The 17,625-nt window shown below is 39.0% G+C and overlaps 1 protein-coding gene across 4 annotated transcripts in view; it reads left to right on the forward strand.

Annotated features, from left to right (window-relative positions):
* Positions 1-326: 326 nt before the first annotated feature.
* The window catches only part of COMMD1 (copper metabolism domain containing 1), a 170,773-nt gene continuing 153,474 nt past the window's right edge, over positions 327-17,625 (forward strand). For 3 of the 4 annotated variants that reach the window (XM_027555596.1, XM_027555597.1, XM_027555598.1), the window contains exon 1: positions 327-556. In XM_027555596.1, the coding sequence (XP_027411397.1) occupies positions 380-556 (177 nt within the window). In that variant the 5' untranslated portion in view covers positions 327-379. Of the gene's footprint in view, positions 557-11,263; positions 11,341-17,625 lie in introns of all 4 variants that reach the window. The other variant, XM_027555599.1, reaches the window with a different exon arrangement.

Raw genomic sequence — 17,625 nt, forward strand, 5'->3', positions numbered from 1 at the left:
CCCTGAGTTTGCTCAAACTCATGTCCATTGAGTCAGTGATGCCATCCAGCCATCTCATACTCTGTCGTCCCCTTCTCTTGCCCTCAAGTTTTCCCAGCATTAGGGTCTTTTTTTTTTTAAAGAATGTAGAATATTTTATTAACAATTTTTATATTGATTACATTTTGAAATGGTAATACCTTGGGTATATTTTGTTAAGTAAAAAGGGTCTTTTACAATGAGTCAGCTCTTCGCATCAGGTGCAGAGCGGGGAGCTGCCAACAGCGACCTCTGCTGGCACTGCGCCGCCACTTTCCTCTCGCGCGTTCGTCCAGCAGTTTAGGCCCGTCTCGGCTGCCGTAGCGCGGTCGCGCTCAGCTGTCGGTGGTCTCTGCTAACCATGGCGGCCGAACTTGAGGGTTCCAAGTGCCTGAGTGGGCTGTTGAGCGGCCTGGCTCAGGATACTTTCTACGGGCACCCGGGCATCACCGAGGAGCTGCTGCGAAGCCAGCTGTATCCGGAGGTGTCACTTGAGGAGTTCCGCCCCTTTCTGGCGAAGATGAAGGGGATTCTTAAGGTACCGCTTCTCTCCGCAGCCTTCGGTGCGGAGCCGAGTCTCTTCCCCGCCGTCCTCCGACTGGTCCCCTCCGAAGCCGAAAGGCTTCCCTCCTCAGACCTCCACTCGAGGGGCTCCATGTTATGCTTCATCAGGTCCCCGGCGCTCGCTCTGTCGCCTCTTCTCACTTTCTGAGGGCTCCCGGCAGCAGTGCTGACGGATACCCACCGAAGACTCGGGTTTTGTCTCCAGGCACTTCTCTGTTGTGTAGGTCACGATTTCGAGTTGCCTCTGCAGATCTCTGCGCTCCATACTTTTTAATATTAAGAGCGATCAAGCCAGCAGTTTTCCTGGGCCGTTGAAGTGTTCAAGAGTGTTAGTGGTCAGGTGTTTGCCGGGATAAGGGGTGGATTAGCCCGAGGGAACCCCTGTCAAGCAGTATACTGTACGGTTAAGAAAGCACGTTCATCAGCTTGAAGTCAAAGCGTAGCTCAGCCTTTCCCAGTAAAAATGCAATGCGAGCCAAACGTAACAACTTTAAAATTTCTAGTAGCCGCACTAAAAAAAAGTAAAAAGAAAAACGTGAAACTTATTTTAATATTTAACCCAATATATCCAAAGTATTTTTTCCCATGTAATCAATATACAAAATATTAATGAAATGTTTTATATTAGTTTTTTCATTAAGTCTTTGAAATCTGGTGTATATTTTGCATTTAAAGCACATGTCAAATTGGACTAGTCACTACTGCAAGTGCTCAACAGTCCTACGTGGCTAATGGCTACCTTATTGGACCATACTGGATTAGACTAGGAACTAGCAATAGGACGGAATCTAGTAATGAAGTATACTCAAGAGATAATGTGTAGAAATATATTTTTTGGGGGGCTTTCTATGTGTTAGGAATTCTTTTAGACATTTTCTGTTTTGTTTAATTTGTTTCTTGCAAAAACCTTATGTGGTAGGTACATCCCCATTTTAAAGATTGGGAAACAGGCTCTGGGAGTCTAAGCATTTAGCCTCATGGTTACACTGTTTAAAATCAGTGTTGAAATTTTATCTGTTATCCTTTTGCACTTGCTGTGTTTCAGAACTGCTTATACCTTAAAGGGCAGTTGTGTTTCTTTTTTTAAAAACTGCTTTTGCTTATAGGATTTGAATCTGGAAAAAGAAAACCAAAGCAATTATTGAAAAGAAAGTAAATGGATTGTCTTATTGAAATGTAAGGAGTAATATATGTGATTCTGGACATTTTAAGTAATTTTAGTTATGATGAGTCACTAGTGAAAGTCTTCTGTTTCTATCAAATGTTACTCTTAAAGTGATAAGAAAAGATTTCTTAAAGAATTTGACATCTTACCTGAATTTCTGGTGTTTTGCTAGGCCCATAAGGGAATGAGGATAAGGGACTGAAGGCCGAAAAGTAAGAACAGCACAATGTTTTAGAATCTCTAAATATTGGGGGATATTTTGAATCTTTTGTTATGACAAAAATTGAAGTATACTGAGAAAGAATATTATGGAAACTGTCCTTTATTTTCTTTAAAATACATTGCCGTGTAATATCTAGATCTTGCTCTCACTGTTCTCAGTCCGCTGCCTGAGGCTGGATTGAGTAGCAGGACTCTTGGTATTGGGAGTAGAACTGAAGATTTGCCTGTGCTTCACAGCTCTGCACAGATAATTGGTTTGAGGTAGGAAGGGAAAAAGCCTTTGATTGGTTGACTTAGGGCTGAAACTATGGGCTCAGGGTAACATCAAGTTCCAGTCTTCATTTACCTTGTAAGCACCACTGAGGGATAAACATCTCTAATTCTTATGAAAATGTAAAAAGTAAATATGAATTTAAACAAAAAGGTTTCGAGCAGAGATAGAATGTCTATCTGCAATAGAAGAGAACATACACAAATAAACATTATACAAGGATACATAGTATTTGGAAATAGAGGTCTGAGTGGTCTACTATGGACAGAAAAGAGATATTAGCTGTTTCTGGCAAATTTCTTGGAGATGCCATTTTTGTTGCTCTTGAAGAAAGTATAGAGTATTTTAGATTAAAATGAAGGGCAGCCATATAGGGCATGTAGGCTGAGAAAATAGCAGAGGTGGAGCAGGAAAATGTAGAGCAGATTCAAGAAATGGTGAACAGTCTGATTTGACCAATGCATGGCCATACCCAGTTTGGAGTACTGGTTGAGGAGGCAAGAAAAAAGTGAAACTACTTTTTATTCCTTTATTCCTACTAACTTTTTCCTGCTTTTTAGCAGCTTATACTTTTTTCCCCTTCAATTAAAAAATTTTTGGTAAAATACACAAAACATAAAATTTATCATCTTAACCATTTCAAAGTATACAGTTCATTGGTATTAAATACATTGATAATTTGTACATCCATCACAACCATCTGTATCTATAACTCTTCACCTTGTAGAACTGAAACCCTTACCCATTAAACAGTAATTCCATATAAATCACATCTCACTCCCTGACCAGCGCCCTCCATTTTACTTTGTGTCTTTATGATTTTGATTACTCTAAGTGTCACATATAAGTGGAGTCATACAGTATTTGACTTTTTTTGTGACTGGATTATTTCATTCCAGCATGCTCTCTTTCAAGTTCATCCATTTTATGGTGTGTGTCAGAAATTCCTTCCTTTCAAAGACTAAATAATAGTCCATTGTATGTATCAGGATGCACCACATTTTGCTTATCCATTCATCTGTCAGTGAACACTTAGGTTGCTTCCTTGCTTTAGCTGTTGTTAATAGTGATGCTATGAATATGGGTGTGCTAATACCTCTTTGAGACCCTGCTTTCATTTCTTCTGGGTATATACCCAGAAGTGGAATTGCTGGATCATATGGTAATTCTATTTTTAATTTTTGAGAAACTGCCATCCTGTTTTCAACAGCAGCTGTGTCATTTTACATTCCTACCAACAGTGTACAAGAATTCCAATTTCTTCACATCCTTATCAGCACTTGTTATTTTCTGTGTGTGTCTGTATGTATATTTTGACGGTAGCCATACTAATGACTATGAAGTGGGCAGGGTATACGGTTTTACATAATGATGACTGCAGAAGTCAGAACAGTTTTTTCTTCTGTCTATGGAGTCTCAACAATCTTGAATTCAACATTCAAGGCTAGAATGAAACATGCAGGCTAGAAGAAAAGCAGTGAGGAAAAATACTAAAGAAAAAAAATGTAGGAATCTAAACAGAGGGGAAAAAAGCTAAGGATAAAAATGAAGTAGTGTCATACCTTTCAGTGATCTATAGAGCATCAAGTTCTATAAAGAGAGTGAAAATGAAGAGGGACAACAGAGGTAGGAGGAAAGGAAGGAAGGGATGTGTAACTCCCAGCAGGGAATAGGCAGTGGGTATATGTTAATAGTCTCCTTGTTGCCAGCTGCCTGCCTTCATTTATTCATAGGCTGTGTTTCAAGTTCAGCTGCTTCCTGAGCTGTAGCCTTTCCCTCTAACCTTCACATTCTGTGCCCAGGTGTAGTGTACTGATTGCTCACATTTGTACTGGTCCCTGTTTTCCACTTGAACTGGAGCTTTTCTACCCTACTTGGCTGGGACATGAACCCTCTGTAGCTTTGTTTGTTGATAACAGAAGGGCAAACCCTTCATCAGTGTGTGGATACATGAAGCTGACTATCCACTTGCTTTAGTTTTATTTTTTGGTATCTCCTGAGAAGCAGTGAAATCAGTGATTTGAGTTTGGTGTATTTAGTTAGGGAAATGACATCCTATATAAATAGGATGCCATTTTTATCTAATTTTTTTTGCTCATATTTATAATTTCAACTTCTCATAGATATGTGTTTGCTTAATCTCGGTTTCTTGCTTCTGCTGTTAACCTCGCAGGGATGCTCCTCAATTCTAGTTTACTAGAATTCTGAAGAAAGATCTTAACTACGAAGCTGGATCACAGTTTGTACGCTTATGTTCTGTATTCACTACTGCCCTCTGTTGGTGATGATATTATATTTCCTCACCGAAACTTCATATTAAACAAAAATTTTTAATGAAAATTCTATTGAGTTTTGTTTCGTCTGTTGTTGATATAGGGCTTCCCCAGTGGTTTAGCGGTAAAGAATCTGCCTGTGGTGCAGGAGGTGCAGTTGACACAGGTTCAGTCTCTGGGTCAGGAAGATCCCCTGGAGGAGGACATGGCAGCCGATTCTAGTATTCTTGCCAGGAAAATCCTATGGTCAGAAGAGCTTCTCAGGCTACAGTTGTGGGGTTGCAAAGAGTTGGATGCAGCTGAGCGTGCGTGCACACATGCATGCACACACACACACACACACACACATTGTTGATATAATTCTTTGTTCACATTGTCAATCAAAAGTTAATTTTGCCATTTCTCTTTTTTGCTATCATTTTTTTTTAATTGAATTATAGTTGATTTACAATTATTAGTTTCAGGTGTATAGCATAGTGGTTGAATATTTTTATAGATTATACTCCATTTAAAGTTATTAGAAAATAATGGCTATATTTTCCTGGGCTGTACAATCTATCCTATTGCTTATTTTATTTATTGCTTATAAGATCCAGTCTCTATGGTGGCTCAGATGGTAAAAGCAACTGCCTGCAGTGTGGGAGACCTGGGTTTGATCCCTGGGTCAGGAAGATCCCCTGGAGAAGGAAATGGCACCCCACTCCAGTACTCTGGCCTGGAAAACTCCATGGATGGAGGAGCCTGGTGGGCTACAGTCCATGGGCTTGCCAAGAGTAGGACATGACTGAGTGACTTCACTTTCACTTTTCATCTTCTCTATAATTTGTATTAAAAATATGTTTAAATTCTGTTTAGAAATCTATAAATACATGCAGCAGTTTATGGTCTGGCTTTCCTGTTCCACTTTTTTCTCCTACAGTCTGCCTCCTACCTCCTACAGCACAGCTACCAGTGAACCTCGTTTTCTCCCCAACTTTATTGAGATATGTCAAATAAACCAGTGATCTTTTTAAAACATACATCATACCTACTAACTGCCCTGCTTTCAACCCTGTCATATTCATGAGCTTAAAATAAGATCCCGTCCTTTTTACCATAGCCTATAGTTTCCTGTGATCTCACCGTTACCAGTTTCTCTGATCTCATTGTCTTATTCCAGCCCCACTAACCTTGTCTTTAAACCTGTTAGGTGCTTTCTGAATCTGTTCAGGACCTTTGCAGGTAGTTGTCCATATGCCTGCAGTGCTTTCCCCCAAGATGTTCATTTGGATCGTTTATTTACTTCATTCATTCTCTAGCTAAAAGTGATTTCCTAGGAGGTCTTCCCTGATCCATGCAAACAGCCTCACCCTCCCTCCCCGACTCTTTTTGCCCTGCTTTACTTATTTTCATACCTGTTACTAACTGAAATTATGTATACCCTATTGGAATGCAAACATTAAGAGGGCAGCACTTTATTATTACTTTTTCCCTTTTTTTTAATCACTAACACCTGAAACTGTTTTGGGCACATGGTATGCATATAATAAAAATCTGTAGAATATGTGAATGGATGGATACTACTTAAATGTGGAGATTGCCATTAAAAAAGTAATCACAGAGAGAAAACCTATATTATTTCTGTATGGGAAGAGCTGGAAGGAATCACACTGTGGAAGGTTATAATCAGGGGTCAGCAAACTATGACCCCTGGGACAAATCTGGCCTGCAGCCCATTTTTATAAATAAATTTTTACTGGAACATGGGCATGTACTCATTCATTTACATCTTGTCTGTAACAGCTTTCACCACTGTAATAATAGAGTTGAGTAGTTGTAACAGAGATCTTGTGGCCTTCAAAGCCTAAGATATATACTACCTGAATCTTTACAGAAGAAGTTTGGTGATTCCTTTCTTAGAATTTGTTCCTAAATTCATGTGTAATACTTGGAAACAATCTTGTATAAATTATGCGTTGGTTGCTGCTGCTGATTTAGTTGCTAAATCATGTACGACTCTTTGCGACCCTGTGAACTGTAGCCTACCGGGCTCCTCTGTCCATGGATTTCCCAGGCAAGAATACTGGAGTGGGTTACCATTTCCTTCTCCAGAGGATCTTCCTGACTCAGGGATCAAACCTCTGTCTCCTGCTTGGCAGGTGAATTCTTATACCACTGAGTTGCCAGGAAAGCCCTATTTATTGGTTACTTGATAGAAATCTAAAATAGAAATATTTAAGAAATAGTTATCATTTGGTCTTATGAACTCTTGAGGAATTTCACTAATCTTTTCTTTAGGTCATGAAGCTTGTGGTAAATGAGAAATAAGCTTTAATAATTCTGTAGTACTGCATGTGTTCTTGGTAAGACATAATTTGAATTTGGATTTTTTTCATAGAGGATGTAAAATTTATGTTTATTAATATAAAATGTATAAAATTAATGTTGTAAGCTTAAGAGTCAAGTTATACCATCAATGTATGAAAACTGGTTTACATTTATATGAGAAAATAACATCAGTAACGTATTAAGATTTAAAGTAGTAAAAGATGAAGAAATATTTATATCTATAAAAACCTGCTTTTGTCTCCACTCCTGAAGCTATGAAAATTTGTAATTTTTTGAGAACTAGATTGACTGGAAAGGAAGACCTGTGGTAATATAGTTTTCGTGTGTCTTATAACAACAGAGATAGGTCTTCCGAAGGATGCTGCATTTAGTTAATTTTCAGTTTTGCAAACATTTAGCTACCTATATGCTTTCCCTTAATACTTTTTATTGTAAATATTATTTAACTTTACAGAAAATATAGAAATCAGATGTGTAAAAACACACAAGTATCATCTGTTGACATCAGTTCAGTTCAGTTGCTGAGTCGTGTCCGACTCTTTGCGACCCCATAGACTGCAGCACACCAGGCCTCGCTGTCCATCACCAACTCCCAGAGTTTACCCAAACTCATGTCCATTGGGTCGGTGATGCCATCGACCATCTCATCCTCTGTCGTCCCCTTCTCCTGCCCTCAATCTTTCCCAGCGTCAGAGTCTTTTCAAATGAGTCACCTCTTTGCATCAGGTGGCCAAAGTATTGGAGTTTCAGCTTCAGCATCAGTCCTTCCAATGAACACTCAGAACTGATCTCCTTTAGGATGGACTGATTGGATCTCCTTGCAGTCCAAGGGACTCTCAAGAGTCTTTTCCAATACCACAATTCAGAAGCATCTGTGCTCAGCTTTCTTTATAGTTCAGCTCTCACATTCATACATTACTACTGGAAAAACCAAAGCCTTCACTAGACGGACCTTTGTTGGCAAAGTAATGTCTCTGCTTTTTAATATGCTGTCTAGGTTGGTCATAACTTTCCTTCCAAGGAGTAAGCATCTTTTAATTTTATGGCTGCAGTCACCATCTGCAGTGGTTTTGGAGCCCCCAAAAATAAAGTCTGACACTGTTTCCACTGTTTCCCCATCTATTTCCCATAAAGTGATAGGACCGGATGCCATGAATTTAGTTTTCTGAATGTTAAGCTTTAAGCCAACTTTTTCACTCTCCTCTTTCATGTTCATCAAGAGGCTTTTTAGTTCTTCTTCACTTTGTGCCATAAGGGTGGTGTCATCTGCATATCTGAGGTTATTGATATTTTCTTCCGGCTGTCTTGATTTCAGCTTGTGCTTCATCCAGCTCAACATTTCACATAATGTACTCTGCATATAAGTTAAATAAGCAGGGTGACAATATACAGCCTTGACGTACTCCTTTTCCTATTTGGAACCAGTCTGTTGTTCCACATCCAGTTCTAACTGTTGTTTCCTGACCTGCATACAGATTTCTCATGAGGTAGGACAGGTGGTCTGGTATTCCCATCTCTTTCAGAATTTTCCAGTTTGTTGTGGTCCACACAGTCAGAGGCTTTGGCATAGTCAATAAAGCAGAAGTGACGGCGGAGCCTGGTGGGCTGCTGTCTATGGGGTCGCACAGAGTCGAACAGAACTGAAGTGACTTAGCAACAGCAGCAGCAGCGGCAGATATTTTTCTGGAACTCTCTTGCTTTTTCGATAATCCAGCAGATGTTGGCAATTTGATTTCTGGTTCCTCTGCCTTTTCTAAAACCAGCTTGAACATCTGGAAGTTCATGGTTCATGTATTGCTGAAGCCTGGCTTGAAGAATTTTGAGCATTACTTTACTAGTGTGTGAGATGAGTGCAATTGTGCAGTAGTTTGAGCATTCTTTCTTATTGCTGTCCTTAGGGATTGGAATGAAAACTGGGCTTTTCCAGTCCTGTGGCCACTGCTGAGTTTTCCAAATTTGCTGGCATATTGAGTGCAGCACTTTCACAGCATCATCTCTTAGGATTTGAAATAGCTCAACTGGAATTCCATCACCTCCACTAGCTTTGTTCGTAGGATTATGAAATAATTATAGTAAACCAAGGGAAATTTAGCAATGCTTGTTTGTAAGCTCTTTTTTTAGCATTCCTTTGTTTTTGGAGACAAAGAATGGATGTTTCATTCCTCTAGGTATAGTGAGGGCACCTCTCACATGAGGATTTTATGACCTGTTTTAGAGGAGAAGGATTGGTGGGGAGGGCAGGGCGACCTTCCTGCTCTTTATTTCTTAGATTCCTTAACTTTATGATAGTTAATATGCCAGGGTGCCATAATTTGGGGTAGCATGTCCCCATCACCACCAGCCTCTCTCTCTCTTTTTTTTTAAAATACAAGGCGGTGAGCATACAGTACATAATTTCTGCATTTGACTTTTAAAAAATTTCTTTTTTTTTTTAATACTTTTCTCGAGTATTAGGAATTTAGTGCATTTGTACTCAGCAGTGGAGAGAGTTTTTTTGCAGAAGCTTTTGAAGAACATTATATAGCTGTCTTGTTTTGGGGTATGATGTAAATTGAAGAGGTTAAATTTCTATAAAGGGATACCCTGTTTAATCTTTTTAATACTCCAGTAGTTTGATGTTTTGCATACTGTGGTGTGTGTGTTTACTTTTATTATTGGTATATGTTGCTGTTATTATTTATTTTAAAAAATTTAATCCTAGTCCTCTGTCATTTTAGCTAACTTGTGTTTGTATGGCAGCTTCCTTTATTTATTTTTTATTTTTTTGGCCATGCCATGCAACTTATGGGATCCTAATTCCCTCACCAGGGATTGAACCTGGACCCTTTCAGCAGTGAAAGCACAGAGTCCCAACCACTGGACTGCCAGGGAATTCCTTGGTATATATTATTTATTTATTTTTTATTTTTTTGGCCATGCCATGCAACTTATGGGATCCTAATTCCCTCACCAGGGATTGAACCTGGACCCTTTCAGCAGTGAAAGCACAGAGTCCCAACCACTGGACTGCCAGGGAATTCCTTGGTATATATTATTTTAAAAGCACAATTTGATTCTAGTTTTGTTGAAAGTATTTATAGTAAAAGCAGAGGCTTAAAAGTGAATTTGATATCAAGTTTATAAAACAACTCAAGTTACTGCTCATTAGTGATTTTGTTGTTGTCAAATAATGGTTTTACCAGCTTCACTTTTGAAATTTATCTTGTGGCGTATATGCAGTACTGGATTCTTATGAAAAAGCCCATTGTGAAAATCCATCATGCTTTTGAATGTTGAGCTTTGTTGTCTCTGCAGTACAGTTTTTGGATTTATTATATAATGTAGAAAGATTTTACTATGTAAGATATTTTAAAATCTGTTACTGGCCTCTCTTTTCAAATAAAGAAAAGTACGTAAAGCAGTATCTTTTTGATACTTAACTCACTTTAAGAATGAACTTCACCCATATATGTTTTGAACAACAAATAATAGGTAATAAGTTAAATTAAGTATAAAAAATGGATGCAAAATATCTGATCTTAAAATGTTTAGATCAAGAGACATGAGTAGGAGAGACTGAATGCATTTGACTTATTCTGTCATATTTTCAGGATTCAGTTGTCTTCTGTCTTAACTATAAGCAGTGATTCTCTTTTTCTACTTTAGGTGGCGGTAGAATATTGGCTTGCTAATACACTGATAAAATAGGTTGGAAGCAACATAACATTTAAAATGTTCTTCTTAAATTGTTCTTAGTTTAGAAAACAAAGTTGCCTACTCAATAATAAGAATTTGTTATCCAAAAGAGGTCTAAATATTTGGTTAGATATTTTGAATTTAGAAATATCATTTTCTGGAAAATGTAAAGCTCTGTAAACAGATTCCTTTTGCTACAGTTCTCTAGGTTTTGTGTAAATAAATTTTGCTAATTTCATTGAGAATTTTTTAAAATTTAATTTTATTTTTATGTTTTTAATTGAGGTATAGTTGATGTACCGTATTATATAAGTTATAGGTGTACAAGATAGTAATTCACAATTTTTAAAGGTTATACTCCTTCTATAGTTACTATAAAATATTGGCTATATTCCCTGTGCTGTACAATATATCCTCGTAGCTAGTTTCTTTTATACATAATGGTTTGTACCTCTTAATCTCCTACCCCATCTTGCCCTTTCCTGACTTTGGAAATTCAGATGATAACTCATGAGATGTACTCCTGCCTCTCTGAAGGACTGGCAAACAACTGTTTGATGTTAGGTTTTTATGTCACTGGACATCATATGATAAAGCAGCAATTGCATATTGCCAAGTAGAGTTTGCAAAATATGTGAGTAGACTCAAGTGACCTGTAATGAGGTGTTCTGTAAGCTTTTTTCTTTCTTTCTTAGTTTAGAGTAAAATCCATATTAATTGAAGACCTATTTTTGGTTCTTTTCTCAGAGCAAGTTTCTAGGTCTCCTTTTCTCAAAGCAAGTTTCCAGGTCTGAAAACTTGACTTGGATTGAAGGAGTTCCTGGGTAAGAATATGTATTTTTTAATTTTTTAATTTTAATTTTGGTTATGCTGGATCTTCACTGCTGCATGCGGGCTTTTGCTAGTTAGAGTGAGTGGAGGCTGCTCTCTCGTTGGGGAGCGCAGGTTTTCACTGTGATGGCTTCTCTTGTTGGAGCACAGGCTCTAGGCATGCAGGTTTTAGTGGTTGCAGCACGCGGGCTCAGTCGTTGCGGTATGTCGGCTTTAGTTGCTCCTTGGCATGTGGGATCTTCCCTAACCAGGGATCAAACCTGTGTCCCCCTGTGGCTGATTCATGTTGAGGGTTGACAGAAAACAACAAAATTCTGTAAAGCAATTATCCTTCAATTAAAAAATAAATAAATTAATTAAAAAAAAAACCCAAACAAAAACCTGTGTCCCCTGCATTGTCAGGCAGATTCTTATCCACTCTACCACCAGGGAAGTCCAGTAGGAATATTTTTAAAGAGAATTTCTATCTTTGATTTACCTATCAAGTGCAGTCAGTCTTGTTTATTCATGGCTTCTGCATCAGAGGATACAGAGGGACAACTATACTGTGCCATTTCATTTAAGAGACTTGAGCATTGGTGACCTGTGGGCACCAAGGGATAGCTGTTTTTACCAAGTCTCTAATATGTTATATGGGCTTCCCTGGTGGCTCAGTGGTAAAGAATCTACCTGTTAATGCAAGAGACATGGTTTCAGTCCCTGGATCAGGAAGATCCCCTGGACAAGGAAATGGCAACCACTCCAGTATTCTTGCTTGGAAAATTCCACGGACAGAGGAGGCTACCATCCATGAGGTCACAAAAAGAGTCAGACATCACTTAGCAACTAAACTAAAAATATGCTGTGTACCCTGTTCTGTTTATAGAAGTGATTATCACAGCCCATGCCTTGAAGAATCCTGTATTACATGGTAAATGTCATAAGAAAGGCATAAATGATATGTTCTGCTAGAATGGATCCTTATTTATAATCTTTTACTGGGGTCTCCTGCATTGCAGGTGGATTCTTTACCAACTGATCTATGAGAACTACAGACATACAATAAGTCACGGGTTTTTTGGTCATAACGCACCTATGTTTTTTGGCTTTAACTTAGAATGTAGTTTTCATAAATTTCAACCTCCATTATGGTTCATCTTTAATGAAAAATTTGTTTCAACTAATTCAGTTTTTTTAAAAAAGCCATATTATAGAAATTTTGGTATGGGTTGTGTTATGTGTGCTGTATATATGATTAAATTAATATCTTTATATGCCAGTGTGAAATTATCTCTGAAAGATACTATTCTCTGTCATGACATCTGATCTCTTCCTCAGTTTTCTATAGACCTTTGTTTTCTGTCAAACCTCAGCATGAATCAGCCATAGGTATACATATATCCCCTCCTTGAACTCCCTCCCATTTCCTTCCCCATCCCACCCCTCTACGTTGATACAGAGCCCCTATTTAATTTCCTGAAACATACAGCAAATTGCTGTTAGCTATCGATTTTACTTGAACTGTGGTGTTGGAGAAGACTCTTGAGAGTCCCTTAGACTGCAAGGAGATCCAACCAGTGCATTCTGAAGGAGATCAGCCTGGGGATTTCTTTGGAAAGAATGATACTAAAGCTGAAACTCCAGTACTTTGGCCACTCATGCGAAGCGTTGACTCACTGGAAAAGACTCTGATGCTGGGAGGGATTGGGGGCAGGAGGAGAAGGGGACGACAGAGGATGAGATGGCTGGATGGCATCACTGACTCGATGGAAGTGAGTCTGAGTGAACTCCGGGAGTTGGTGATGGACAGGGAGGCCTGGCATGCCGCGATTCATGGGGCTGTAAAGAGTCAGACACAACTGAGCAACTGAACTGAACTGAACTGAACTGAATGTAAGTTTCCATGTTACTCTCTCCACACTCTCCTCCCCTCTCCCCATGTCTGTAAGTCTGTTCTCTATGTCTGTTACTCTACTGCTGCCCTGCAAATAAATTCTTTGGTACCATCTTTCTAGATTCCATATATATGTGTTCACATATATGTGTTAGTGTATGATATTTACCGTTCTCTTTCTGACTTACTTCAACTCTGTATAATAGGCTCTAGGTTTATCCACTTTATTAGAACTGACTCAAATGTGTTCCTTTTTATGTCTGAGTAGTATTCCATTGTGTATATGTACCACAACTTCTTTATCTGTTCATCTGTCAGTGGACATCAGGTTGCTTCTGTGTGTCTGAAGTGAAGTGAAGTCGCTCAGTTGTGTCCGACTCTTTGTGACCCTGTGGACTGTAGCTTGCTGGGCTCCTCTGTCCATGGGATTCTCTAGGCAAGAATACTGGAGTGGGTTACCACTTCCTTCTCCAGGGCATCTTCCCGACCCAGGGATTGAACCCAGGTCTCCCGCGTTGGAGGCAGACGCTTTAACCTCTGAGCCACCAGGGAAGCCCCTTGTGTCTAGTGAACATTTATTGCACACCTACTGAGTTCCAGATTAAAGATTTAATCTAAAGATCAATGCAAAGAAATAGAGGAAAACAACAGAATGGGAAAGACTAGGGATCTCTTCAAGAAAATCAGAGATACCAAAGGAACATTTATTTCATGCAAAGATGGGCTCGATAAAGGACAGAAATGGTATGGACCTAACAGAAGCAGAAGATATTAAGAAGAGATGGCAAGAATACACAGAAGAACTGTACAAAAAAGATCTTCACAACCCAGATAATCACGATGGTGTGATCACTGACCTAGAGCCAGACATCCTGGAATGTGAAGTCAAGTGGGCCTTAGAAAGCATCACTATGAACAAAGCTAGTGGAGGTGATGGAATTCCAGTTGAGCTATTCCAAATCTTGAAAGATGATGCTGTGAAAGTGCTGCAGTTAATATGCCAGCAAATTTGGAAAACTCAGCAGTGGCCACAGGACTGGAAAAGGGCCGTTTTCATTCCAATCCCTAAGAAAGGCAATGCCAAAGAATGCTCAAACCACCACACAATTGCACTCATCTCACACGCTAGTAAAGTAATGCTCAAAATTCTCCAAGCCAGGCTTCAGCAATATGTGAACCGTGAACTTCCTGATGTTCAAGCTGGTTTTAGAAAAGGCAGAGGAACCAGAGATCAAATTGTCAACATCCACTGGATCATGGGAAAAAAAAGAGAGTTCCAGAAAAGCATCTATTTCTGCTTTATTGACTATGCCAAAGCCTTTGACTGTGTGGAGCACAATAAACTGTGGAAAATTCTGAAAGAGATGGGAATACCAGACCACCTGATCTACCTCTTGAGGAATTTGTATGCAGGTCAGGAAGCAACAGTTAGAGCTGGACATGGAACAACAGACTGGTTCCAAATAGGAAAAGGAGTTCGTCAAGGCTGTATATTGTCACCCTGTTTATTTAACTTCTATGCAGAGTACATCATGAGAAATGGTGGACTGGAAGAAACACAAGCTGGAATCAAGATTGCCGGGAGAAATATCAATAACCTCAGATATGCAGATGACACCACCCTTATGGCAGGAAGTGAAGGGGAATTAAAGAGCCTCTTGATGAGGTTGAAAAACAAGAGAGAAAAAGTTGACTTAAAACTCAACATTCAGAAAACTAAGATTATGGCCTCTGGTCCCATCACTTCATGGCAAATGGATGGGGAAACAATGGAAATAGTGAGAGACTTTGTTTTCTTGGGCTCCAAAATCACTGCAGATCATGACTGCAGCCATGAAATTAAAAGACACTTGGTCTTTGGAAGGAAAGCTATGACAAACCTAGACAGTGTATTAAAAAGCAGAGACATTACTTTGCCAACAAAGGTCCGTCTAGTCAAAGCTGTGGTTTCTCCAGTAGTCATGTGTAAATGTGAGAGTTGGACCGTAAAGAAGGCTGAGCGCTGAAGAACTGATGCTTTTAAACTATGCTGTTGGAGAAGACTCTTGAGAGTCCCTTGGACTGCAAGGAGATCCAACCAGTCTATCCTAAAGGGAATCAGTCCTGAATATCCATTGGAAGGACTGATGCTGAAGCTGAAACTCCAGTACTTTGGCCACCTGATGCCAACAACTGACTCTTTAGAAAAGACCCTGATGCTGGGAAAGATTGACGGCAGAAAGAAAAGGGGACAACAGAGTATTAGATGGTTGGATGGCATCATTGATTCAATGGAAATGAGATTGAGCAAGCTCCAGGAGTTGGTGAAGGACTCAGAAGCCTGGCGTGCTGCAGTCCATGGGGTTGCAAAGAGTCAGACACTTTGAGTGACTGAACAGCAACAACAGCAGCTATGTTCCAGGTCCTGTGCTTGGCACTGGAAAAATGAATGAACCAAACTGTCAATTGTCCTGCCTCCCAAACCTCACATTTGGTGAGGCTGGGATATCCTGGATACAGTAAGCAAGAATATGTGCATAAAAGGATGATGGCAGAAAATGTATTCATTTTTTATGTACTGCCTCCCTTTTGCCTCTAATAATGTTTTTTGATCCTTGAAAGTCAATGACAGACACTCCCTAGGATAATGAATCTTAAGTCATTAGTATCTTTGATTTTCTTCTGCTAGATTTTACTTAAAATCAAGGTGATAGATATTAACTTTATATACATTTGATGTTTAGAACAGAATCTCCTAGTATGTTATTTTTACCATCCAGATTTGGTTGGTATATAATCAGTTTTTTGGTATAGAGATATAAAATGACTTAATTTTTCTGTTAAGGATTCCACACCTGTACATGAGGTATATATTATACATGAGATATACTCTTGTTTAGATCTCTTTAATTATCTGTTCCTAAAGTCAGTGGACTTTGTATCTTTTCTGGCTTTTCAGTTAGTTTCCTAGAAAGAACACTTAAATTTTATTTTAAAAAACTTGTTGAGTATTGCATACATACAGAAAGGTACATAAATCACTTGTGCAGCTTAATGAATTTTCCCAAACTGAATATACCTATATAACCAGTGCCTTGATCAAGAAGCCAAATGCTGTCATCACTCCAGAGCCCATCTTATGCTTTCTCTAGGCACCCACCTCCAAGGGAGCCACTCTCCTAACTACTAATGACACAGTTTAGTTTTTTGTTTTTTTTTTAATTTTTAAAATTTATTAAAAATTTTTTTAAAGTATAAATTTATTTAATTAGAGGCTAATTACTTTACAATATTTTATTGGTTTAGCCATACATCAGCATGAATTCACCACGGGTGTACATGTGTTCCTCATCCTGAACCTCCCTCCCACCTCCTTCCCCATACCATCCCTCTGGGTCATCCCAGTGCACCAGCCCTGAGCATCCTGTATCATGCATCAAACCTGGACTGGCTATTAGTTTCACATATGATATTATACATGTTTCAATGCCATTCTCCCAAATCATCCCAGCCTCTCCCTCTCCCACAGAGTCCAAAAGACTGTTCTATACATCTGTGTCTCTTTTGCTGTCTCATATACAGGGTTATCATTACCATCTTTCTAAATTCCATATATATGCGTTAGTATACTGTATTGGTGTTTTTCTTTCTGGCTTACTTCACTCTGTATAATAGGCTCCAGTTTCATCCACCTCATTAGAGCTGATTCAAATGTATTCTTTTTAATGGCTGAGTAATACTCCATTGTGTATATGTACCACAGCTTTCTTATCCATTCATCTCCTTATGGACATCTAGGTTGCTTCCATGTCCTGGCTATTATAAACAGTGTTGTGATGAACATTGGGGTACACGTGTCTCTTTCAATTCTAGTTTCCTTGGTGTGTATGCCCAGCAGTGGGATTGCTGGGTCGTATGGCAGTTCTATTTCCAGTTTATTAAGGAATCTCCACACTGTTCTCCGTAGTGGCTGTACTAGTTTGCATTCTCACCAACAGTGTAAGAGGGTTCCCTTTTCTCCATACCCTCTCCAGCATTTATTGCTTGTAGACTTTTAGATAGCAGCCATTCTGAATGGCATGAAATGCTACCTCTTTGTGGTTTTGATTTGCATTTCTCTGATAATGAGTGATGTTGAGCATCTTTTCATGTGTTTGTTAGCCATCTGTACTAATGACATAGTTTAGTTTTGCTTTTTGCGAATCTTATAGTACGTATTCTTGTGTCTGGCTTCTTTCACTCAACATGTTTATGAGATTCAGCATTATTGCATACAGTTGTAGATCATTCATTCTTATTGCTGTAGAGCAGCGGTCAGTAAACTACACCACACAGGCTAAATCTGGCCCCCTGCCTCTTTTTGTGCAGCCAGTTGGCTGAGAATAGTTTCTATGTTTTCTAATGGTTAAAAAAATTTTTGTGACAC

This window comes from Bos indicus x Bos taurus, chromosome 11 (genome assembly GCF_003369695.1).
Source record: "Bos indicus x Bos taurus breed Angus x Brahman F1 hybrid chromosome 11, Bos_hybrid_MaternalHap_v2.0, whole genome shotgun sequence".
Classification (NCBI taxonomy): Eukaryota; Metazoa; Chordata; class Mammalia; order Artiodactyla; family Bovidae; genus Bos; species Bos indicus x Bos taurus.